The 25,876-nt window shown below is 38.5% G+C and overlaps 1 protein-coding gene across 14 annotated transcripts in view; it reads right to left on the bottom strand.

Moving 5' to 3' along the window:
- Positions 1–25,876, bottom strand: part of ATP8B4 (ATPase phospholipid transporting 8B4 (putative)) — a 268,475-nt gene that overhangs the window by 173,124 nt on the left and 69,475 nt on the right. For 13 of the 14 annotated variants that reach the window (XR_007152769.1, XR_007152768.1, XR_007152767.1 and 10 more), the window contains 3 exons: positions 13,030–13,143; positions 10,068–10,166; positions 6,126–6,187 (listed from right to left, as the gene is read on the bottom strand). Coding sequence is in view for 11 of the 14 variants with exons in the window: in XM_047861372.1 (XP_047717328.1) it covers positions 6,126–6,187; positions 10,068–10,166; positions 13,030–13,143 (275 nt within the window). In the remaining 3 variants the exon portion in view is untranslated. Of the gene's footprint in view, positions 1–6,125; positions 6,188–10,067; positions 10,167–13,029; positions 13,144–14,983; positions 15,003–25,876 lie in introns of those variants that run through there. The other variant, XM_047861375.1, reaches the window with a different exon arrangement.

Here is a 25,876-nt window from a genome sequence, read left to right as displayed (position 1 = left end):
ATAGAAGGAACACACTTAAAGATCATAGGGGCGCCTGGGCGGCGCAGTTGGTTAAGCGTCCGACTTCAGCCAGGTCACGATCTCGCGGTCCGTGAGTTCGAGCCCCGCGTCGGGCTCTGGGCTGATGGCTCGGAGCCTGGAGCCTGTTTCCCATTCTGTGTCTCCCTCTCTCTCTGCCCCTCCCCCGTTCATGCTCTGTCTCTCTCTGTCCCAAAAATAAATAAACGTTGAAAAAAAAAAATTTAAAGATCATAAAAGCCATTTATGAAAAGCCCACAGCTAACATCATCCTCAACGGGGAAAAACTGAGAGCTTTTTCCCTGAGATCAGGAACACGACAGGGATGCCCACTCTCACCGCTGTTGTTTAACATAATGTTGGAAGTGCTAGCATCAGCAATCAGACAACAAAAGGAAATCAAAGGCATCAAAATTGGCAAAGATGAAGTCGAGCTTTCGCTTTTTGCAGATGACATGATATTATACATGGAAAACCCGATAGATTCCACCAAAAGTCTGCTAGAACTGATACATGAATTCAGCAAAGTCGCAGGATACAAAATCAATGTACAGAAATCAGTTGCATTCTTATACACTAACAACGAAGCAACAGAAAGACAAATAAAGAAACTGATCCCATTCACAATTGCACCAAGAAGCATAAAATACCTGGGAATAAACCTAACCAAAGATGTAAAAGATCTGTATGTTGAAAACTATAGAAAGCTTATGAAGGAAATTGAAGAAGATATAAAGAAATGGAAAGACATTCCCTGCTCATGGATAGGAAGAATAAATATTGTCAAAATGTCAATACTAGCCAAAGCTATCTACACATTCAATGCAATCCCAATCAAAATTGCAGCAGCATTCTTCTCGAAACTAGAACAAGCAATCCTAAAATTCATATGGAACCACAAAAGGCCCCAAATAGCCAAAGTAATTTTGAAGAAGAAGACCAAAGCAGGAGGCATCACAATCCCAGACTTTAGCCTCTACTACAAAGCTGTCATCATCAAGACAGCATGGTATTGGTACAAAAACAGACACATAGACCAATGGAATAGAATAGAAACCCCAGAACTAGACCCACAAATGTATGGCCAAAGCAGGCCATCTTTGACAAAAGCAGGAAAGAACATCCAATGGAAAAAAGACAGTCTCTTTAACAAATGGTGCTGGGAGAACTGGACAGCAACATGCAGAAGGTTGAAACTAGACCACTTTCTCACACCGTTCACAAAAATAAACTCAAAATGGATAAAGGACCTGAATGTGAGACAGGAAACCATCAAATTCTAGAGGAGAAAGCAGGAAAAGACCTCTCTACCTCAGCCGTAGCAATCTCTTACTTGACACATCCCCAAAGGCAAGGGAATTAAAAACAAAAATGAATTACTGGGACCTTATGACGATAAAAAGCTTCTGCACAGCAAAGGAAACAACCAACAAAACTAAAAGGCAACCAATGGAATGGGAAAAGATATTTGCAAATGACATATCGGACAAAGGGCTAGTATCCAAAATCTATAAAGAGCTCACCAAACTCCACACCCGAAAAACAAATAATCCAGTGAAGAAATGGGCAGAAAACATGAATAGACACTTCTCTAAAGAAGACATCCGGATGGCCAACAGGCCCATGAAAAGATGTTCAGCGTCCCTCCTCATCAGGGAAATACAAATCAAAACCACACTCAGATATCACCTCACGCCAGTCAGAGTGGCCAAAATGAACAAATCAGGAGATGATAGATGCTGGAGAGGATGTGGAGAAACAGGAACCCTCTTGCACTGTTGGTGGGAATGCAAATTGGTGCAGCCACTCTGGAAAACAGTGTGGAGGTTCCTCAAAAAATTAAAAATAGACCTACCCTATGACCCAGCAATAGCACTGCTAGGAATTTACCCAAGGGATACAGGAGTACTGATGCATAGGGGCACTTGTACCCTAATGTTTATAGCAGCACTCTCAACAATAGCCAAATTATGGAAAGAGCCTAAATGTCCATCAACTGATGAATGGATAAAGAAATCGTGGTTTATATACACAATGCAGTACTACAGGGCAATGAGTAGAACGAAATATGGCCCTTTGTAGCAACATGGATGGAACTGGAGAGTGTGATGCTAAGCGAAATAAGCCACACAAAGACAGATACCATATGTTTTCACTCTTATGTGGATCCTGAGAAACTTAACAGAAACCAATGGGGGAGGGGAAGGAAAAAAAAAGAGGTTAGAGTGGGAAAGAGCCAAAGCATAAGAGACTCTTAAAAACTGAAAACAAACTGAGGGTTGATGGGGGGTGGGAGGGAGGGGGGGATGGGTGATGTGTATTGAGGAGGGCACCTTTTGGGATGAGCACTGGGTGTTGTATGGAAACCAATTTGGCAATAAATTTCATATATTGAAAAAAAAAACAAGAAAGCACATGGTATAGAATAAAGCACCCTCAAACCAGAAAAAAAAAAAAAAGATTGGTCCTGATTTAAAAAGAATATGAGTAACAACATAAAAAAAGTGAAATTGAAAAAGAAGTTTATAAAAGAAAGGGTTTTATTGCTCTATTTATTTTGTGACCCAGGTTTACAGTGCTTAGCATTACAGCTCACACAATCCTAACTATGTTCGAGGAGTAATGTATATAATACAAATGTATATTACATACAGATAAACTACATATATATTATGTAACTATGTTATATTCCTGTAATTGTATACAAAGCCCTTCAAATACAAAATCAATAGTGAAGACAGGATTATACCACAAAGTCCACACTTACATACCTCTTCATGAATGAGTAGAAGTCTAATTTAGGCTCTTACTTGCCATGGGACCCTGGACAAGTCACTCCCTCTCAGGGTTAATCACTTCATCTCTAAAATGGAGCACTGTTACCCACACTTTGGGTTTTTTTATGAAAGTTAAACTTGGAAGAACTGGAGCTCACACAGGGTAGTTGTTCAGTAAATACATATTGAATCTGAATGTACCTGTCCAACTTCCTCACTTCTTAGCACAGCAGGAAGAAGCCCAGAAGGAAAATTAATTGCTCAAACTCACACATGAATCCAGGTTTCCTGACTAGTGCTTTCTTCCCACCTCCCTCCCCTTAAAAATCTCCAGCCTGAGGCTAACCATGCCTCCCCTCTTTCCAAGACAAGCCAATGATGGCTCCTGCCCTAGTGCAAAGACCACAAGTCCAAAACCTATCATTGCCCCTCACTTGCCCATTTGCTTCTACAGTGGTTAAAGATTTTAGCACTGCTTGAAACCTTCTCTGGAGAAACACGAAGATAGCTATTGGTATTCATACATGCCATCAGCAAACGGTACAGTAGTTCCAGACCCTCTGCCAGCAGCACACAAAGGTAGCCACATGGACCTGGCATACACCCCACTCTGACACTCACCTCCAGCAACACTTGTACTCCCCTGTTCCCCTCCAGGCATCTTACTTTATTACTGGATCACAACCCACAGGTGCCAAGAATAGACCCAAAAGCACTTTCTTAACATTTTCCATTAACACTGCAATGGTATCTAGTATGCATTAACTACTGTCTCACATCAGGTTCTCTGGAAGCAGATCCTGAGATAAGGATTCACATGCAAGTGTCTCATTAGGAAAGTACTTCCAGGAGAAACTGGTAAGGGACATGAGACACAACACAGGGAAAGGGAAAAAAAACACACAGGGTGTGACTGCATGCCAAGTCTCATCCTCTGTCTGATCTAAAGGAGTGGTTGAGAGTACAAATTAACCTCAGAGCTTGTCTAATTGAGGCAGGGGTGCTGCTCTTTCACACTCCTTCACCCACCAGTCACTGACTCCAGCAGTTCAAGGGCAGTGCTCTGGAAGAAAACAGCAGGTGCAAGTGCTTACAAGCAATGCAAATAGAAGCTGGGGATGAGTACAGAAGACAGTGAGGGTCTGTGCAGAGCCCCAACAGTATCCTCTACAACCACCAGCTTCAAGGGAGGACTTGAAGCTTGACTGTCTCAGATCTGAGCCCATTTGATTTTTCCAACTTTTCAAAATCCAAAAAATGGAAAGCCAGTTTCTGTAGCATGAGAATATTGTACAAAGACCACCACACCAGCCACTGGAATTGGCCAGTGATGCAACTGAGCAACATTAGATAGATCAAGCTACTCTGGCACATTGCTCTCTCAGCAAGAATACTTGTTACCGCTCAGTTTGAAAATTCAATATACATTGTGCTAGGTTCAAGGGACACAGATGTGATCAAGAGATGACCCCTGCCCTAGAGGATTTCACGGTAAAGGGCCATCTTCTAAATGGAAAATCTGGCCTGATTTTTTACTGAATCTTAAGGAACACTCCATACTCAATGATATATGCTTCTCCTGTCAATTTTACATGATCAGCAACAATACACACTAAAACATCACACCATATCGAACTACAAAGAGATGTTACTTCATGAGGAATCAACAGAAAGCTAAATGAAACCACAAGAAAGTAACACTAATACTACTTCTAACAATAATGATAATGATAGATAGCATGTGTGGGAGACATACAATCATCGAGTTTCTGAATATTTAAGTTCCTAGATAAATCCCTTGGCCTCTAATTAATGCCCCAAGGTACTGCCACAAGATTTAACTGGTAATTTGGGGGGACATTAAAGATATGCTAGGGCCATTATTCAAATTCATTATGTAATTGTACATTGAAAACATACTTTATACGAGGTGATACTTTAAAGGAGTAAGATTTGTTATCAAATGTTCCTTGGGGAATTAGTTATATCATATTGTCAGATCTAATATCCAGTCAGAACTACAAGGCTTGAGAAAGTCAAGATATGCAACAGTGGCTCAAAGCCACATATTGCATTAGCTTATAAAGATTCACCACCTCTTGACAATAAATTTCATATATTAAAAAAAAAAAAAAGATTCACCACCTCTTAAGAATTTGCTGTAGACCACAGAATTGTTTAGGGTCAGTACTAAACTCATATTTAATGTCTCTCAGAGTGCAAAACTCATGCTTTTAAACACCATGCTCCAGTGGCAACAATCCAAAACCTGCTAACATTGGAAATGAACCACATGGTTCCAGGCATCTTTATGGCTTATCTGTGTCCCATCAGAATCACCCCTTCAGAGGCTCTGTCTCTAACCACTATAATTTTATATTAAGATCCTTTTCCTTCAATGTACATTAACACTATTTTCTAAAACAAGCAAATACAGAAAAAGCTATATGTATTCATTATGTTATTAGTGATCAGTCAATAATTTAGTTATGGAGATTAATTACTTCAATCCTACCAATTATTGTCTAGATTATACCTAGTCCCTCTTGGTATCTTTACCATTTCTTGGAATTTCCCATCTCATATGATTACTTCATTTTATGATATTCCTTTTAAAAAACTGTCTTCACAGTATCCAAATGATTCAAAAGCACTGCAGATGTGACTGACTACCAGAACGAAGTATATCATAGCCAGTTTCCTTTGTCACATATTATTATCAGCAAAAAAAAGGGACAAAGAGTAAGAAACCATGCAATGAAGGTTTGAAATTTTGCTAAGTTTTATGGAGGTGTTTTTGCTGTTATTAGTGTGTAAATACATGTTTTAAAGCATTTCAAATCCAAGAACCATTCCCATAAGTATTTATCAATTTAAAAGGAATAAAAAAATCTGTTATGGTGAATATTCCATTCTAAATTTAACTATCAAGTAAATCCAAGATTCATTTAATACAGTAATGAGTCAAAGTCTTTCTAGCAATATTCCCCAGAAATTACAAAATTAAATAATTCAAATCCTTATAAAACGTCTATGACATACAAGACATTACAGAGGTGTCAAGTCTAAGCAGTATTAGATCCAGAGATGAAAAGTGATAATGATTTGCCTGTGTCCACAAAACAAACTCCATAGGGATTTGATGTTGAGTAGGTAGCACAAGCACCAGCTGAACATTAAAATAAGCCATGAAGATAAAATGGACTTACACTGCAGTTTTTAACAAATTGAAAGGGAAAAGTAACATAATTAAAAGAGAAAACCACCAATTGTCAAGATCATTTTATGGTCCCCCAAATCTTAAAAATAACCCAAAAATGTCTTTCTTACTTGCTGTCGATGAGCACTTCAGATAGCCGATTATTCACTTGATTATCACTCTTATGGCGAAACTGAAAGTCAAAATATTTGTGAAAAAAATATATTAAATCATGCTTTGTCAGCACAAATAGGAACACTGAAAATACTTTTGAGTTCATCTGTTTGGACAACTTCACCATTGATCCAAAATTAGCCAGTTTATACTTACCATGAACCCAGCTCACTAACCCTTCTCACTAACCCTTACTCTGGATTGAGTGAGAAGCTCAATACCCTTCTCACTAACCCTTGCTCTGGATGCTACCAATGCAACAAGTGTAGCCACATGCTCTTCTAATTCCCACACATTTTTAGGTGCTTCTAAGAAGACAGTATTCCCTTTACTCTGCCACATGGTTCTAGAAAACTATACATTTTGAAGTCCTCAATAAGGAATAGAGGCTTCCATTTTTCTTACATATGTGCTCAATACTTTATTGGAACATCAGTCATTCTGTTTTATGGATTTCTTTGAAGCCAAGAAATTACTTGTAATAACATGTATTCTTATTCTCCAGAAATTCTAATTGCTAACAGTAATATTATGAAATACTGAGCATTTAAAACAAAACTCAAAATACAATACTGAACAACATTTGGTATGGATTTGTTTTTTATGCCCAAGTGATACTATTTCTTATTGTATATTCTAGTAATGTAAACATCTTACATTGCTTAGAAGAGTCCAAATATTATGAACCCTCTACTAAACTCATAAATTAGCAGTCATTCAGATAAGACTATCATCAAAATTAGTGTTTTCATTTAAAAAATTCAAAACATTGTACCAATATCACAACATCTAAAATGCTCCAACCCCCCCTTCTCTTTTTCAATATCTTTCCCAAACCCATCCCAATCTATTCTGCCATGCCCAGTGCATGCAATTACACTGATTTCCAGGTGTAAGTTAATGTATATTATCAGGAAAAACAAGATATTTAACATTTGTTAACATGAAAAAATTTACAAAATCAATAGAAGAGTAAATTAAATCATTGGCATGCAAATTTATTTTGGCAGAAATATTATTTTTTCTGAGTATATCATTTGATGTGGATGCTGGATATTCTGTTTGCTCCTCTGTATTCACACCCCATCCTTCTCCACTCTGCCCTCTGTCATGGGAAGCTGACCCATAAGATCCTTACCCTCTGGCTCCTGGTTGGGTTTGGCCAAAGGTGGCAGAAGATCAGAGTAGCCAGAGGAGAGTGAAATGGGGTATTTTTCTGCCTGACCTCATTCAAGCTGAGTTACAGAGAGCCCCAGGTGCCATGAGCAGCCCTCAGATACAGGTAATTGCTTCCTCCCATTGCCCCTTCAGACCAAGAAGGAGTATTGCCAGCCATATTGCTACACTATGTGCTTTTCTTTGACCACTTTTCTTTTGCCCTTTTGTAAATAGTGCCTTCATTATTAATCTTTCTCCAATCTTTCTCATTTCAGGGTGACGTCTCTTTTCTGTCAAGACCCTGACTGATAAATATATCTGGTTATTGGACCCACACATATCATCACAAAAATAAAAGCATATTCAAGCATTAACTGCAATAAAGACAAAAGGAGACTTAGAATTTAGTCACATCTGTATCAAACCTGAAAACAATCCCCAAAATTGACTAGTTGGGAATCACAGAAAAGGGCCAAACAGTTCACCCCCCTGCAAGCTGAGGAGCCTATTCCCTGGGCCTTAAAATAAGTCACTCTCACTTCAGCTCAGGTTTTGCCAAGAAGTCTTGGTATTGGAACAAATGGATCTGGTAGGACTAGAAATGGTAGTAGAAAGGCTTAAAGGGGAATTGCCCAGGACAGGAAGGGAGCAGAGTACTAGCACTGATTGTATCCCCACCACAAGACAGGCTCTGTGCCACATGCTTTATACATAGCACCTCATATTGTCCTTCCAACAGTTCTGGTATCATTAACAACATTATACAGACAAGGAAGGGTCCAAAGAAGTGGTTTCCCTCATTTCATACTGTTAGAACAGTAAGTTACAGTTACAGTAAGTAACAGGGTAAGGAGTCTTTCTTTAAAGCCCATGTTCTTTCTACTCCACCATTTTATTCTTCTATGAAATGTGACTATAATGAATAAGACATTTACCCCAATATGTAGACACTTAAGCATATAAATAAATATTATTTCCCAGAAAGATCAGCTATTGTGGAGAAGAAACACATTTACTCCAAAGTTGCCATTACTCAAATCATGGTTAAAATTTCCTCTCCTAGAATTTCTTGGAGATTACAGTCCATTCTTTAGAATGTCCTCTATTCTTTGAAGATGGAGCTATTTAAAGACATGAAGGGATGCTTTATGTTTGGAAATATATAAAAGCTTCTCTTAGAAAGCAGGTAGGGTGAATACATTTTTTAGGGGCTTGAGAGATAGCATTTGTTTCCATAGCTGGGTGAACACAAAATCATGAGATTGGCTTTCTTCTGTACCTTGTACACTGGCCATGAAGACAATTCTTTACAATGAGCTTCAAAGTACTTTGAACAATGGCAACCTTATAGGAATGAATAAATTCCAAGCTGACCACTTTTAAGAGACATGATTCATTAGTATGAACAGGTCCTGTGTGTTAGTTAAAAATCCTGCCTCAAAGGTTACAGTCACAATGTTAACCATGAAATACATGAGGCACTTCACTAAAAATGAAGAGTCAGGGTTGCCTGGGTGGCTCAGTCAATTAAGCACATGCAGAACCTGCTTGGGATTCTCTCTCTCTCCCTCTCTCTGCCCCTCCCCTGCTCATGCCCTTTCTCTCTCTCTCTCAAAAACAAATAAATAATTCTTAAAAAAAAAAGAGAGAGTCATATCTTATATATCGTACAGATACATGGTATACAAAGACACACCCCTTAGCACAGAGTGGTATGAATAAGGGTTCAAAAGCCACACTGCCCCAGGTAGACTTTAAGTTAAACCCTAGAACAACCACCATATAAGCCTATAAAGCTAATAATAAAGATAAGAAGAAATCACAAAAATAATCTAAAAGAGGAAAAATGGAACAAAGAATCAATGAGGCATACAGAAAACAGTAGCAAGATAATAGATTTAAGTCTAATCACATTAAATATAAATGGGTTAAACATTCCAATTAAGAGATTTTCAGATTGCATAAAAAATCATTACCTAACTATATGCTATCTACAAGACACTCACTTTAAAGACATATATAAGTTAAAAACAGACAACAGGAAATATGGGTATGAGTTCACAGGAGAGGCCTAGACTAGGAATAAAAATATGTAAGTCATTGGCATATAGACAGTTATTAAGGCTAGCGCACATACAATCACCGAGGGTGAGAATATAACTTCTCTAAATTTAGAACATTTGGCTTCCTTGAGACTGTTTTTAAATCTTTGAATTTGAATGACCTCCCTTGGCTTATGCAGACTTCAAAAGTCTCTACTGCTTTATATTTCACTATTTACATTAGTTGCCTGACTTTTGAAGTGATTTGACTTTGCAACTCCTGGTATAATGAGCAGAGGATGTGAGAGCACCAAATATCTACCAATTCTCAAAACTTAGAGAAAGACATATAAGATAAATAATACTTCACTGGGTAGAAGGAGGTTTGTGTTCTAATTCTGATCTTACCATTAATTGCCTGTCTGATCATTAACATATCACTGGTTCTTTAGAAACCTTGGTTTCCTTATCTGTAAAATGAGGGAGTAAGTCTAATTTTTCAAGTCCTCTTGCTTTTAACTTAAACAGGCTATGGTTCTATGACATCTGTATTAGTCACTGAACAAATAGCAAAAGAGTTTTATGTAATATTAAGCAGAAGAGCTCCATTCAAAAATTTCAAATAGATCTCTATTTTTTATTTCTGGGAGGTCACAATTGAAATTGAGAACTCAAGAATGCTCAAAAGTAAATACTCACATAGTCATCTGTGGCATCTTTGACAGCTGTCATAGTTATCACCAGGACCAAAGGCACCATGGTGGTAAACCAGGTCAAGGAAGAGATTTCTGGAATCAGCTGAAACAAACATTTCAAATAGTTTAGGGCTTTTAAGTTAGAAAATACATCTTCCAAATTTTGTCATTATATCTGACACACAGAAAGTAGTAAGATTATACTCAGTTATTTGTACAAATGTAGAATAACTTTCAATAATTTAAGTACTTTCATTAACTTATAAGACACACGGAAGTATCACTGAATGAATTTTCAGACTACTTGACAAAAAATAAAATTTTTATAGCAAGTTGAGAAGTAAGCTTCTTGAAATCCTTCAGATAATGATCTTTCCCCAGTATGACAAATGTCACTTCTCTATTCTCAGCTTCTCATCTCAACTTTTAACAAGTTTTTACTAACTTCTCACCAATTCCAAAAGAGATTCTTTGAGCCATCTACCCTGCACCAAGCAAGTACTTTTCATAAATTATGTCATTTGACATTCAGAAAAGTTCATTGAGTTAGATTATGTACCAGAGTTGTTTTGCACATACCCACAGAATTTGTATTCCATGTAAATAGCACCTCCAAGGTACAACATAGAATACATTGTGAATAATTCCCTAGAGTCAGGAAATGCAGCAGTCCTAAGTATCATTTTCCCATCTTATAAATAAGTATCTGAGAGGTCACCCAACTGGGCCAAGAACATACACTGCTAAAATTTGAACTTTCATCTATTGGCCTCCAAAGCCTTGTACCTATACTTCCAAAGCCACCCACATGACAGAGACATAGTGACAGTTCACATGACTCTCTTAGAAAGAGAGTTTTCAAATGGGGTTCAGTATGAAAGTGCTTAAGAGTCATAAGATAGGAAAAGAGTGGATATGGTCATTGTATGGAGATCAGGCCCCAACAAAAACAGCTCTAAATTAAATCAACTTTATACAATAGCTTCCACATAAAATTTTTTAAAAAGGAAAAAAAACAACTCAAAAGCCTCTGTGATACCAATAAAAACATCAGCCTGAGTGGCAGAAAAGCTAGATTGTAATCCTAATTCTATCACTGACTCATTGTAAAAGCTTTACACATCACTTAACCTTTCTGGGTCTCATTTCTTGATCAAAAAAAAAACAGAAGGCTGGACTAAATCATCCCAAAGGCTCCTTCCAGACATAAAATTCTGTGAGCAAGAGCCTTTGACTATACATAAGAAAGCCATTAGAGCAATGAGCTCAAAAGTCTGGAATGATGTAAAGAGTTATATAAAGAAACCAAAAGCAAATTCATAGGGGGCAACAAAAGAAATCTTGGATTCCAAAGTCTTTTCAGTAAACTGTGAGGTATACATTCACTCTGGAGTTTTTGTTGTTGTTTTGTTTTGTTGTACCTATTCAGCATTCAGTTCTTCTCAAGTACACCTTAGGGTACTATCTCACTCCCCCTCTTCCACTTTCAGTCCATACAATGTTGGCAGACTCATTCCATTCTGGCTCCACATTTTGGCACGTGATCTAGAGCAAGTCAACCATTGCTACAAATTCTTAAGCCGCCATGATTTATTTATGGATAGCGATGTAACTCAGCATAGTCCAGTGAGAGCTAATCCCAAGATTTGCTGAAACAACCAAAAAAAATGATTCATTATCTTTCTCTCTCCGTCTCCCTATCTCTCTTTCACGTTGGAGTTGGAACCAGGAGAATAAAAGTCTAAAGCTTTCAGAGACCACCTGGTAGAGAGGGCCTGCCTGAAAGTAAAGCCAACATGGAGGAAAGAAAAGTCACATCTTGGGGCACCTGGGTTGCTCAGTCAGTTAAGCAGCTGACCTCAGGCTCAGGTCATGATCTCTCAGTTTGTGAGTTGGAGCCTGCATTGGGTTCTGTGCTGACAGCCCAGAACCTGGAACCTGCTTTGGATTTTGTGTCTCCCTCTCTCTCTTCTCCCCAACTTGTGTGCGCGCGCTCTTTCAATCTCTCTCTCAAAATTAAATAAACATTAAAAAAAATTTTTTTTTAAGAAGAGTCACATCCTATTGAAATCGTCTGCCCATGTATCCAGTCGTACACAAAATGAGAAATATTCCTAAATATATTCCTATTTTGCTTAAACGAATTTAGGTTTCTGCCACTTACAGCCAAAGGTCCTTAATATAGTTATTCAATTAAGTAAAAATCGTACTCAAAGTTATTAATCTTGACTGCACACATCCTACCCATCTTTTTACCTCCTAAAATTAATACAGAGCCCAGCACATTCTGAATGTACCACTTTGGTCTGATTAAATTACCCTAAAATAAATACTAGGTAAATAACTGGCTATCATGAACTGTTTATATGTATGTGTATTGTTTGATTTATGCCTTCTTTTCTTTGCTAAAATATCAGTAAAAGCTAAAATTTTCTTTAAGCCCAAGTTTTAGTCAGCTGAGAGGAACAAGAAAGTTTATTAACTACCAATTAACCTCTCAAAGTTGCAAAAAATAGTCACTCTACAGTGAGACAAGATATATTTTACACACACACACACACATAGGTTATTGTTCTTAGATGCAAATGAAATTTTCCCAGTTAGCTTCCACTGACTACTACTCAGCTAGACTGCCTCAACTCTGATAACACCCATACTGTCAACACAAGACGGAGATAAAGAAAGGAGGAAGGCGATGGACAGTAATTATTAGGCTCTGGTGTGGTTCAAATAAAGTGCAAGGCTGCATTCTAAAATGACCTCAGTGTTTAACATGATGAATGTACTAGTTTTTACCCATTCCTGACCCTCCCACATTTGTAAAGAGAAACAGCAATAATAACATTCAAAATCTGATAAGAAGGGTTTTACCTAATCATGAACATTTAGCTAAGTGAATTAATTTTTTCAAATTATATGAATACTCCTAACAAACTGATGATTAAGAAATACAACCTAAACATTACCTGTAAAATCAGAAGGAAAAGGAAATAGGCATTTGCCACTCTTTGGAACTGTTCAAATAAATTAATTGGCAAAAAGGTAAGAATGTTGTACTTGGATGTGTGGATACAATTATCCTGAAAAAAAAAAAATAGCATCATGTTAGATAGGGGCAAGGCATTGCTCATTTATCAGAAATAGCTCTAAAACTTACAAGGATGAACATGAATTAATGCCAGAATGAGACACATAAACCAATCACTGAGAAAATTTTAAGTTCTATGTGGCCCAAGGTGTTCATTTTTCCCAAAATGACACTCTCCTGATATAGTTGAAATTACTGTCCAATGCCATAAAATAAACCATGACTTAAAAATGAATCAAGTACGAGTCTGCCTCTGAAATTTTTTACTCTTACATATTCATTCATTTGGCAAATATTGCTTGAGCACCTACTGTATGCAACACTGAGCTTGTACTTAGAGCCGTGAAGTCTGAATAAACTTTAGAGATCATCTGGTCCACTTTCCCATTCTTTAGATAATTCTGACAAGGGGAATCCTAGTCAGCTCTTTACAAGTCTTCTGTGATGGAAAACTGACCACCTCACGAAGCAGCCTCTTTTTATTTCAGGACTGGAATTGCTAGAAAGGTCTTTATTATGAGAAACCTAAATCTGCCTCTCTGTAACTTTTTACCATGTGCCAAATTCCATCCCCCAGGTCCCCCAGACAAAGTCTAAGCCCTTTAAATGTTGGAAACCTTCAAATATTTGAAGACCACTCCTAGGATTCCCCAAATCATCTTTACTCTGATCCAGACATTCTCAAACCCCTCAGCCATTCCATGACTTATTTTATCGGCATCTCTTCCTGATCAGTTTCTTCTAGATCTATCCCAGCCTCTCTGCATCTCTCTTAAAACATGTCGCCCAAAACCAAACACAACCAATCCAAGTACAAGTAGAAACTTTGATGTTCTGTGTTCTGGAATATCGTATTAACATGCCTTAAAATTTCATCAGCATTTTGGCAGTTGTAGCTCACTGTTTATTCATTGAGTTTTTATGAACTAAAATATGTAGATCATTTCTTCATAAATCACTATGAAATCAGATAGTCCCTTCCTAAACATTTACCATTGATATTCTCAAATATTGACATCTTTGATATATTCCTATTATACTAATCTAATGAAAAAAATAATTTTAAATATACTATCAAACTATTAAATATTCCTCCTAGCTTTGTGTCATCAAAAAATTTCAGAGGCACCTGGGTGGCTCAGTCAGTTAAGCAGCCAACTTCGCTCAGGTCATGATCTTGCTCTTCGTGAGTTCCAACCCCACATCAGGCTCTGTGCTGACAGCTTAGAGACTAAGGCCTGCTTTGGATTCTGTGTCTCCCTCTCTCTCTCTCTGCTCCTCCCCCACTTTACAGTCTGTCTCCATCTCTCTCTCAAAAATAAACAAACATTAAAAAGAATTAAAACAATTTCAATTTTTAGCTATTCTTCCAAAGCTGTATGGACTAATACACTATAATTTTTTTAACATTTATTTATTATTAAGAGACATAAAATGAGTAGGGAAGGGGCAAAGAGAGGAGACACAGAATCGGAAGCAGGCTCCAGGCTCTGACCTGTCAGCACAGAGTCCAATACGGGGCTCGAACCCACAAACCATGAGATCATGACCTGAGCCAAAGTCGGAGGCTCAACTGACTGAGCCACCCAGATACCCCTAGACTAACACATTATAAAGGACAAGACTAAAGACTCCCCCCAAAAAACAAAAAAAACCCCACAGACACAGAAAAACATTTTTAATTTAAAAAAATAAGCTTTTTCATCCACTTGTATTTTAAAACTCAGCCTGTGTGACTGGTTTTAAGCCAAACTACACTGGCTCCTAGTAATCGCTGCTACCTGTTTAAAGAAAATATGGTCCCCTGTTAAATAGCCATTTTGCAAATTTACCAGAAATCAGTGTGTCTAGCTCTGTGCAAGAAGCTGTGGGAGAGTAAGAGAGGTGCCAGGCGGAGAATTCCCAGCTTAGTTGGTCTGATGCACAGTCATGTCCTGCAAACTCTTCCGTAAGCTGATGATGACTATTTTGCAGTGAGCTATCAACTCAAGGTGTGGGCTGGAAGAAAGGCTGTGAGAGCTGCTAATCACCTAACAGGTTTCTGAGGAAGGGACTTGGAGAAAAGAATAGGGAGGAGGAAAGCTAAGGAGAAAAAGCAGTTAACAAAAAAAAAAATCACATATACTTAACTGTTTTATATTTTCTTCTAAGTTGAAACTAAAATGAGGTTAAGTCTGTATCTTGTAAAAGGACAGATGGAACATCTGCTGGGAAGCTCAAAACCATGACAGGAATTATAAAGAAAATCTTCTACAAAACTGAATTCCACATAGGTAAAAAGACAATTGTGTGGGATAAAGTGATAATGCCAAATGGGGACTGTGACGATTTTCTTCTATTTGTTTAACTTGACATATAGCAATGATTGTGTTGTTCTTCTGGCTCTGTTGTGACTTAGTCACAGATGATGCAAACCCTCACAGCTATGATTGGGAACAAAGAACCAGTGCTCCCCCTCCTGGAGGATCTCTGGACACATTTACCTTTCTTTTTCAATCAAAAGGGAAAAAGTGGTTCTATTTCTACTGCTTGTCCAAGGATGTAGGTATTGATAAGACCTTAAATATTCAGTCACTTCACTGATCAACCTATTGGCTTACAGTCAAATTTTACTACAATTCATGCCATTATATAGCACAGAAGATCTTTACCTCTATCCTCTTAGCACGACTTTTCCACCACGGACCACTAGAAACATCCCAATACAGAAGCAAGGAGGAAGAAGAGGAAAACAAGAAAAAAGGAATACATCTGGAGAATCCATATAGAATCTTTAGTGCTGGTTGAAACCAGGATGGAAGTCATGGGTTTAGTTTGTTAACCAGGTGGGCTAGTTAACTGACTCCAAGATGTCATAGGCAATCCTGGACCACAGGAGGCCTCCCATGTAGTGGGAAAGGTTCTACCCCTAGAGGAATATCAGAGAACATCAGTTCTCTATAGGAAGCTTGCTTCCAAGAGGAAGAGGACAGAGCTGAGATGGGAAGGCCCAGAGAACCCTGCAAGATTGACACATTGAATAAGTAACTCCACCATAGAGTGAGTAAAGGGGTGGAGAGAAAAGTGTTGCCACAGTAGAGATCCCTCCACCAGGAAGACAACACCAGGATGAGGGGGGAAAAAAACATCACTCCTCTAAAATATATTAACACAAAGGCCCTGAAGTGGGCAAAAGATGGCTCACTTGGGGGTCTAAAAAGGGGACTATGAGGCTGTACTAAAGAGGTCAGCACAAACTGAGGCTAGAGAGAGAAGTTCCCTGAAATACATACTAAGAATTTGGTGTTTATCATAAAGACTAAAATTTTAAGTGAAGAGGGAACTACTGAATGGCTTTAAACAAAGGAGTAACCTGAAGAACTTCTAATTTTAAAAGATCACAGTAGCTAGAGTGGAGAACAAGTTGGAAATGACACAAGAATAGATGAGAGAAGACCATGAGAAGGTTTTTTAATTAGTCCAGGTGAGAGATGATGGGTGGCTTAAAACAGAGGGTGACAAAAAAGGTTGACAATGAATAATAATAATATAAAAGAGCAGCTGGTATTTATCAAGCTCTTCCTATGTATACTATTCTAAAAACTTTAAATTTTACAGCTTATTTTATCTTCACAAAACCTTTATGCAATAGGTACTATTATCCTTACTCTATAGAAGAGGAATCCCAGGCTTGGAGAGATTAAGTAATATGTATAAGCAAGGTTATATAACAGATAAGTGATGGAACCAGGATTTGAACCCAGGTACTCTGCTTCTAGAGCCCACTCCTCAGCAGTGTACTTCCCCAATTCAGGGCAAAGCAGATCTCTCTTCTGCTTTCAGATCAATCATCCCCTGCTCTCGCCTCCACTCTGAATTTCTGGTCTGCTGCCACTTTCTTACCAAGGAAAATAACACTGTATATCTACCTTTTCCTCTTGAGTCAACCCCTGCTGTAGGAGCTCTGGTTATCTACTGCCTGATGTATGATTACAGTTTCCCATGTTCTCTTTCAGACCCCCTCAAGAGTGATTCTCTTGGTCCCTGACAAAGTTCAATGCAAGTAAATAGTATAAATAACCACTCTTTTTGTTTAGCTTTCTGACAGAAGCAGCATTGGCCAAAGTCCTTTACATTTTCACATTAAGTATTTGGTACAGGAAAAAGTAAAGTAAAAATGATAAATTCTTCAGAGGTGGAACATCAAACTCAATATTAGCAAAATGAGAGGCATTATTTTTTATAATGAGATTTTATTGTGTAATCGTATTGCTTAAGAAAACAAAGCAAATAGAAAGTAACAAACACTGCTAAATTAGTAAACAGAGCATTTGGGGAGTTTACTTAAATTCTTCCACTGGAAATATGGAGCTAATAAGATTTCTCACCTACATATTTATAGGACTATTGTGGAGATTAAATGAGATCATAGATGTGAAAGCATTTTTGAGTTTTACTTTGAAAGAATTATACAAATATAAGATTTCTGTGAAGGGTCCCCAAATAATCCAAATGGTTTTAGAAAATTCAATGCCATAGTAACAACCAACTCCAGAGTCTTCATGGCTTAAAATAATAAAGGTTTATTTCTTGCTCGTGCTACTTATTCAACATGAGCCAGCAGGGAGACCGTTTCATCATAGTTACTCACAATGGACCAGCCACCATCTCAGACACTTGCAATTACAGTTCCAGAGGGAAAGAGAATGCTCTGAAGGGTTTCTTACCTATAAATTTATGCTTCATCCCAAAGGCTCAAACTCATTGATCAGAACAAGTCACCATATGCCCAAAAGGCAGAAAGCCAGAAACACTTATGGACACCACAACCAGAAATGGAAACTAAGCCTAATATTTGGGGAATGTGGGACACATCAGCCATAAAAATCAAATATCAAAAAACAAACTTAGTGCTACAAATCCAGTCTTATTTTAATGCTAGGTGTAACAGACATTTGACTATTTTTCCCTTCCCCTGAGCTAACAGTGCTGCAAATTTCTTAGTCTTGTGGTCAGGATAGATTCAATTCTCATGGATAACTCCAGGGTCAAACCCAGAATAGCTTAAACCAAATACATGGCCCATCTTCCTAATTACAATCTTGAGTTCAGGGATTAGCACGTGAACCATGTCAATTCTGGGAATTTGCTAGAATTGTTGGCTTTCTCTTTCCTACTGAATTCCAACCTGGAAGCAAAGAGCCCTAAGAATCACTGACAGCATCTTGGGACCCTGAGTGGGGAGGCTGCCAGAAATAAAATCTACACTGAAGATTCAGGGCCAAGAAATGCAGAGAAAGAAACTAGACCAAGCCTCTCCTGAGGCTAGCTTGCCCTATTTCAGGACTTCTCAGTTTTTTATCTATTCACTTATTTTATTACCTAAGTCACTTTCACTTAATTTCTCTTTTACGCTCAATCAACCAAATACCAGTTAAGAACATTAATACTATATACAAGATCAGTTTACATTTTTATATAATAGTGTACTTTCATCTCTATATTTGCCTTAAGGAATGAGTCACAGAAGGCCAAGCCAAAATGCATCTGGTGGTTGTCCCAGGACGTTGCCTGTGTCTGTGATCCCACAGGCCAAACCCCAGGAGCTTTCGCAATGAGCACCACAGTTTCAGCCCTCTCAGATATTCCCACATTTGATGAAACATTGTTATGTCGTGACAGCTGTAAAAAGTAACAGTCAAGGAGCTTGGGGGGGGGGGGGGGGGAAGAGCTTAACATTCTTGCCATAAGAGGAGGCAGAGAAAGATGGTACAATATTCACTTCAGAAGGAGAAACAGTCCTGACTCTTAAAGAGACATTATCTCTAAACCATAAAATAAAACCCAAAATGTGATGGCGTACACAGGACACTTGCATAAAAAAGGAAGTGGCCTAAGCACATTTGCACCACTCAGGAAATATGCGACACACCCTTGGTTATGCAAAGGTCCCAAAAGAACTCACACATGGGGCACATAAGCCTGGAGATGGGGTGTGTGGTGCCTCACCGACCCCAGGCAGAACCACAACTCCTCAGTGTTAGTCAAACGGTACCCAGTGAGGAGCGTATAGCCCTCAAGGTTGGGAGGCAGGACAAGATGATAGTGCTCCTCTGTGAACACTGCTGACTGCGGGTCAAGGCACAGAAGAGGCCTTACAGACAGCCATCAATAAACCGCACTGTCATCACCACCACCACCATCTTCATAACGTTCCTCTGAGCCTGGGATCCCCAATAGGAATAAGGCATTGGTGGGGAGGGCACATTGTCCCCAGCATTCCTTCATTCATACGACCAAGGGCCTTTCATGTGACAGGCACTGTCATTGAGCCAGGACTGCTGATATGAATAGACAAAGTCCCAACCTTCCCGGAGGAAGTTTGCATTCTAGTCATGGGAAGAGAGGCAGGAATACACAGACAAACTTGTACACTGATGACACAGTTAAAGAAAATGATCAATGCTATGAAGTGAGTAACAATACAGGAACACCTTGCCTACCAAGACTCCCTTAGGAAGCCTGCACATTTGACATTTCAGGTTAAGGCAACTTCAGGATTATCCTGTCTGATGAGACCACTGGGGCATCTGTCCTCCAAGGGACACCCAACAGTCCTTCAGGCTATTAAAAAAAATAGTAACTTCTGTGTATGTTTTAACAAAGAAATTTAAAGTTGTGGTTATTAATGTTTAATGTACAGATCATCTTAACTCTTTATATACACAAACATACATACTTACATTTATATATATAATGTGTATATATATATATGTCTGTATATATATATATATGTAATGTAAGTATATATGGATATATACATACAAACACAAGGTAAATATACGTATATTGGGAAGGTTTTCTTTTTTTCTAGCTAGGTATTTGATCTGAGCAACATATTTGGATCTACTTTTTTTTAATAAAGTATAGTTGACACACAATGTTAAATTAGTCTCAGGTGTACAACATAGTGATTTGACAATCCCATACATCACTCAATGTTCGCCATGAATAAGTGTAATCATACATTACAGTATTATTACCTATATTCCCAAATGCTGTATCTCTGCAACTTACTTACTTTATAACTTAAAGTTTGTACTTCTTAAGCCTCTTTACCTATTTCCACCGTCCTACCATTACCCTCCCATCTGGCAACCACCAGCTTGTTCTCTGTATTTAGAAGTCTGGTGCTGGTTTTTGTTTGTTCATTTGTTTTGTTTTTTACATTCCACATCTAAGTTTTATTTGTCTTCCTCTGACTTATCTGACTTAATATAATAATACCCTCTAGGTCCATCCTGTTGTTGCAAATGCCAAGACCTCATTCTTTTTGAAGGCTGACTAGTATTTCATCATCTTTATCCATTCATCTATCAATAGGCACAGGACGGTCTTATTTTTGTAAGTAGGGAACATGCTCAAAAAGTTTGAAAACTGTTAGACTAAACACTGTTATAATCAGGGAAAATGAGTGTGGCCCATGTGTCACCAAGAAGTGGATGCAAAATGAAGAAAGTATGACTTTGTGTGTAATGATGTCTCTGTTTCATGCAAGGACACCAGCTAACATGTAGTGTCTCCCTACACAGGCCTAAGCACTGTGCCAAGCACTGTACATACATCATCTCAGATAATCTCCAAAAAATTTAATGAGCTGTTGCGACTTCAGCACCATTTTACAGAAGAAGAAACTGAGGCCTAGAGCAATTACAAGGGCTGCCCATAAAAACTCTTTTGTAGAGTCATGTGTTCTCCCAAATGGTATGTTTTTCCTGGGAAATTAGTCAGAAACAAGCAATATCTGGACTCCCTCTTGATTAATAAATCCACTAACCATCCTATAATATTCTTTGGTAAAGAAAAGAACCTCTCAAAACTGAGACAGTGGAAGGTGCACATGAATTCAACCACCTAGAGCAATCACTCTCAGTCCCTTCAACTCAGGGACAGCATCATCAGGCTTGTCTAGGGAGCTCCATTTCCCCTCTAGACTTCACAAACATAGACAGTGGCTAGGCAAGCTTTCAGGCCTCAGTCTCCCCCCAGAGCAAATCTGCCTGGCAGTATCATAAACCTTGTTTTCTTTTCTACCCTCAGAATTTAATGTAGTGTTGCAGCTTCTGCAAGACTGTTGTAGAACTAGTAAATGGCCTATGAATAGTAATTTGTCTACAAAGAACTAATTTTGGACAATTACCAGGGGAACAAATTAAATTTCCCTCTGAGATTAATTTAATCACACTAATTTTTTTTTTCCTCCAGGGTGTTTAGGTGCATAGAACATATAAAGGCTTTTAACTAGGTCCAAATAAAACTTTTCTTTTGTGACATCTGAAAAAAAGCAAAAATACTATTAAAATTATATAGAGACAGAGAGAGACCTAGTATATGCCTTCTCCAGAGAGCTAAGATATAAAACAAAAGGAAGCCATACACAAGAGGAAAGAAATCAAAAGTTGTATTTCAGTGGGACGTTCACTGGACATCCCTAATGATTTGTTTGCCTATTTCTGCTTACCAAAGCTCTTCTGTGCCTCCTCCGTATAGATCTAACATCTACAGGGAGTAGGTCCTCAGCTTTGACCTATTGGCCCATCTCATTCTAGGGCTGTAGAGGCCTTGGAGGACCAGAGTGGGCATTTATTTGCGTTGAAATGAAGCTGGCTTGCTCAGGTCCATTTCCTGAACCACCAGAGTGTCTTTGGACAATGTAGTGTATATGAGCTGCTTTGTTTATGAGGACTAAAAATTAGACCATGTTCACACTGCTATGCCGTCTGGGAACTAGGCCAAATTTCAGTCAAGACCTCAGCATTTATGATAATAACAAAAGCACAATGGAAAAGTCCAGTTAATGAGGAGACACCCATAATGAATTTCCCAAAGGGCTGAGGGGTTTTAATAACACACTACAAGTAGTCTAATCCTTTCTAGGACTCTACCTCTTACACTAGGTTGCTACACAAATAACACCATGCAATCTTCTCCTGAACCCCTGGGGATCAAATGAGTAAGTAAGTGCATCTCTGAATTCTCACCCTCTTCAGGGTGCTGGGCAATAAATCTAAGTTTAGAAAAACCACATCACCTGTCTTTGTGATTTTTGTTTGTTGAGTAGTTTTTAATTGAGAATAGAGGTTTTGAAAGGGAAGGATCAAGAACTGGTTGGGACACAGGAAAAGAAAATTCTCTACATGGAATGGGAAAAAGAAAGAGGCTTCAAAAGCATCTTCTGTCATTAAAACACAGTAACAACAATAGTAATTTATAAATAAATTGAAGTGTTGATCTTTTATTTTTTGTGATGACATCATCTACAAAGAGTTTAGTGAATTTTCACCAAATTTGGAAGTTTCACTTAGAATGGTCTGAGTTAAACAAAGACTAAATTTGCTTCAGGGAACTGGAAACAGGGCTCTCTAGAGACATACATAAACATAGGCAGTTGTCTTCTGCAGGATCTGACACAGAGATTCAATAAGAAGCTCATGTGAGTGCCTAGCAGAGCCAGAGCTACCATGATGTGGGCAGAGAAAATACACAGTGGCTTCAAATGTGAGTCTCCAATCAAAACTCACTAAGACAGATGGTCTAAGTTGCTGAGCTGCTTCTCACAGGAACAATTCTAAGTATTAGGATCCAGGGTGAGTTATAGTGGGGATTTGTTTATTTAATAGTTAATGATCCACCCCATCCTAGCGAGGCCAGCTAGGAATAACAGTGAGTGGCCAAAGCAGACCATATCCTCTCCCCTGTTTCCTGAATAAAGGAATGAATGAGTGAATGAGTGAGTGAGTGAGTGAGTGAGTGAGTGAGTGAGTGAATGAGGAGCTCCTGGTTGCATCACCTACACCTTCTCCACCATCTCATTCTACTTCCTTCTCATTCCTTTTCCCCAGTGCATTCCTCTGATACATTCCTCCTCCTGATTCACTCCATCTGGGGTAAGGGTTCAAAAACAAAGTTCATCCTGACTCCTATGCAAGTGTATCAGTTTGGGGGAGAAAAAAGCCAGAGAGATTGTTGCATTTGGCAGAATAGTATCAGGAGGCATTTCATGGGAAGAGAAGCCTGTGCTCTGTGTCCCTCCACTGAGGGTCACCTGTGGTGATATAAATAAGACAAAGGATTTGAAGAGTGTGGAGGAGGGGAAACCTAGGGGTCTGACATGTGGCCTGAGGATTTTATGAGAAACTGGTTTTCCCAAATGGTTATTATCTTATTTATAACAACAAAGGATGTCAAACCATGTTAGACATTCTCTTCCCACAATAGTCCTTTCCAGGGGGATTTTGCCTATATCCTCAGTAAGGAAATTGACACTCAGGAAGGCTAAAAACACCTGCTTAGGCCAAGCCAGTCATGGCCCACAGCGCCCCCTCCCTGGGCTCCTAGGAAATTAACTGATCCCAGACCTGAAGAAGAGCCCCAACTGGACTGTGAGCTCCTTGAGGAAAAATACTACTGAGTGTTGTTGACTTCTATGGTTCTCACCCCCATGCCAGGCACACAGCAGTTCCTCAGTAATTGTTGCCCTTTATAATTTAGTTTTTAATAATACTTTTAATTTTTAAAAATGAACTATTGGGACCTCATCAAAATATAAAGCTTCTGCACAATGCAGGAAACAATCAGCAAAACTAAAAGGGAACCGGCAGGATGGGAGAAGATATTTGCAAATGACATACCACATAAAGGGATAGTATCCAAAATCCATAAAGAACTTATCAAACTCAATACCCAAAAAACAAATCATCCAGTGAAGAAATGGGCAAAAGACATGAATAGACACTTCTCCAAGGAAGACATCCAGATGGCCAATCGACACATGAAAAAATGCTCAACATCACTCATCATCAGGGAAATACAAATCAAAACCACAATGAGATACCACCTCACACCTGTCAGAACGGCTAACATTAACAACTCAGGCAACAACAGATGCTGGCAAGGATGCAGAGAAAGAGGATCACTTTTGCACTGCTGGTGGGAAAGCAAACTGGCACAGCAACTCTTGAGAAAAGTATGGAGGTTCCTCCAAAAATTAAAAATAGAATTACTCTATGACCCAGCAATTGCACTACTAGGTATTTATCCAAGGGATACAGGTATGCTGTTTCGAAGGGACACATGCACCCCAATGTTTATAGCAGCACTATCAACAATAGCAAAAGTATGGAAAGAACCCAAGTGTCCTATCAATGGATGAATGGATAAAGATGTGGTGTGTGTGTACATCCCACACACACATACACACAATGGAGTATTACTCAGCAATCAAAAAGAATGAAATGTTGCCATTGCAACTATGTGGGTGGAACTAGAGGGTATTAGGCTAAGCGAAATTAGTAGTCAGAGAAAGACAAATATCATATGACTTCACTCATATGAGGACTTTAAAATACAAAACAGATGAACATAAGGGAAGGGAAGCAAAAATAATATAAGAACGGGGAGGGGGACAAAACATAACAGACTCTTAAATATGGAGAACAAACAGAGGGTTGCTGGAGGGGTTGTGGGAGGGGGGATGGGCTAAATGGGTAAGGGGCTTAAGCAATCTGCTCCTGAGATTATTGTTGCACCAAATGCTAACTAACTTGGATGTGAATTATAAAAAATAAATTATAGAAACAAATAATACTTTTAATTTTTAATAACTATGGTTGTTAAATAAATATATAAATAAATGAACAAATAAGGGGTCAACTATAGTAATGATTCAGAGAACCCCTCTACCAAAAAACTGTACACACCTATTATATGACCATGTATTATAGGCCAACTCTTTGTGTCAAACATGTTCTCTGGCTGTTGCCTTCCATTTTGACTTGATACCCAAGGGAAGACACATTAATTTCCAATTCTTCAATGTGAAGAAGATCTCCTTCCTGATAGGAAATATCTTGGAAACAGCAAAGTGCCAGGCAACTAGGTAGAGATGGGAAGTCAGATATGGGGAGGGAAGCTGGAAAGTAGAAGGAATGGGATAGTCCATCCATAAACAGCTGCTCCTGAAAGCACTTCACTTACCATGAGCATAATCTTGAGGAAGGGACTTATCACAGCCTGTATCACCAACATTGTACACCATCCACACTGTGAATTCAAACTGGGTTTTGCATTTATGAACAAGCCCCACTGTTTCCCTGAAAATGCTATTGAAAAATGCCAGGTTTCTGTAGCAAAATCATGATATCAAATAGTTTTCAGTGTGTGCCTTCTTACTCCTGACAGAGGCAGCTATTTTGACAGGAGCTATTGCAAAGGAGAAAGAGGAGGCAGAGAACAAGGAAGGGAGGAGGGAACAGAAAAGGGAAGGGATACAGTTAAGGAGGCAGACGTGCCTTAAAGAAAGGAGTTACACTTGGAAGAAAATAAATCAAACCTCCAACTTAAAATTTATCGATTAAGATGACTCTCCTTGCAAGCCTTATTTCAGGAAAGCCTCAAGAGCTTCTTGAAGACACTTTCCCAAAAAATCTAAGTCATATTTGCCATAAAGAATATTAATCCAGTTAATAAGTACTTGGTGAATGCCAATTGCCTTAAGAAATAATTGACTATTAGGAAAAAGTGAGGGCTTGGATTCTGCGAACTGAAACGTTTTACCAACTAAGTAACCTTGGAACATTATTTCCTAGTCCCTCCAGTCTTCAGTGTCCCCATCTATAAAATATGGGTAATAATACCTACCACGCAGAGTTATGAAGATTAATAAAACACATTTAAAGCATTAGCAT

Source organism: Prionailurus viverrinus, chromosome B3 (assembly GCF_022837055.1).
Source record: "Prionailurus viverrinus isolate Anna chromosome B3, UM_Priviv_1.0, whole genome shotgun sequence".
In the NCBI taxonomy this organism is placed as follows: domain Eukaryota; kingdom Metazoa; phylum Chordata; class Mammalia; order Carnivora; family Felidae; genus Prionailurus; species Prionailurus viverrinus.
Note: the sequence above shows the minus strand (reverse complement) of the source record. Positions and strands in the feature narration are given on the sequence as shown.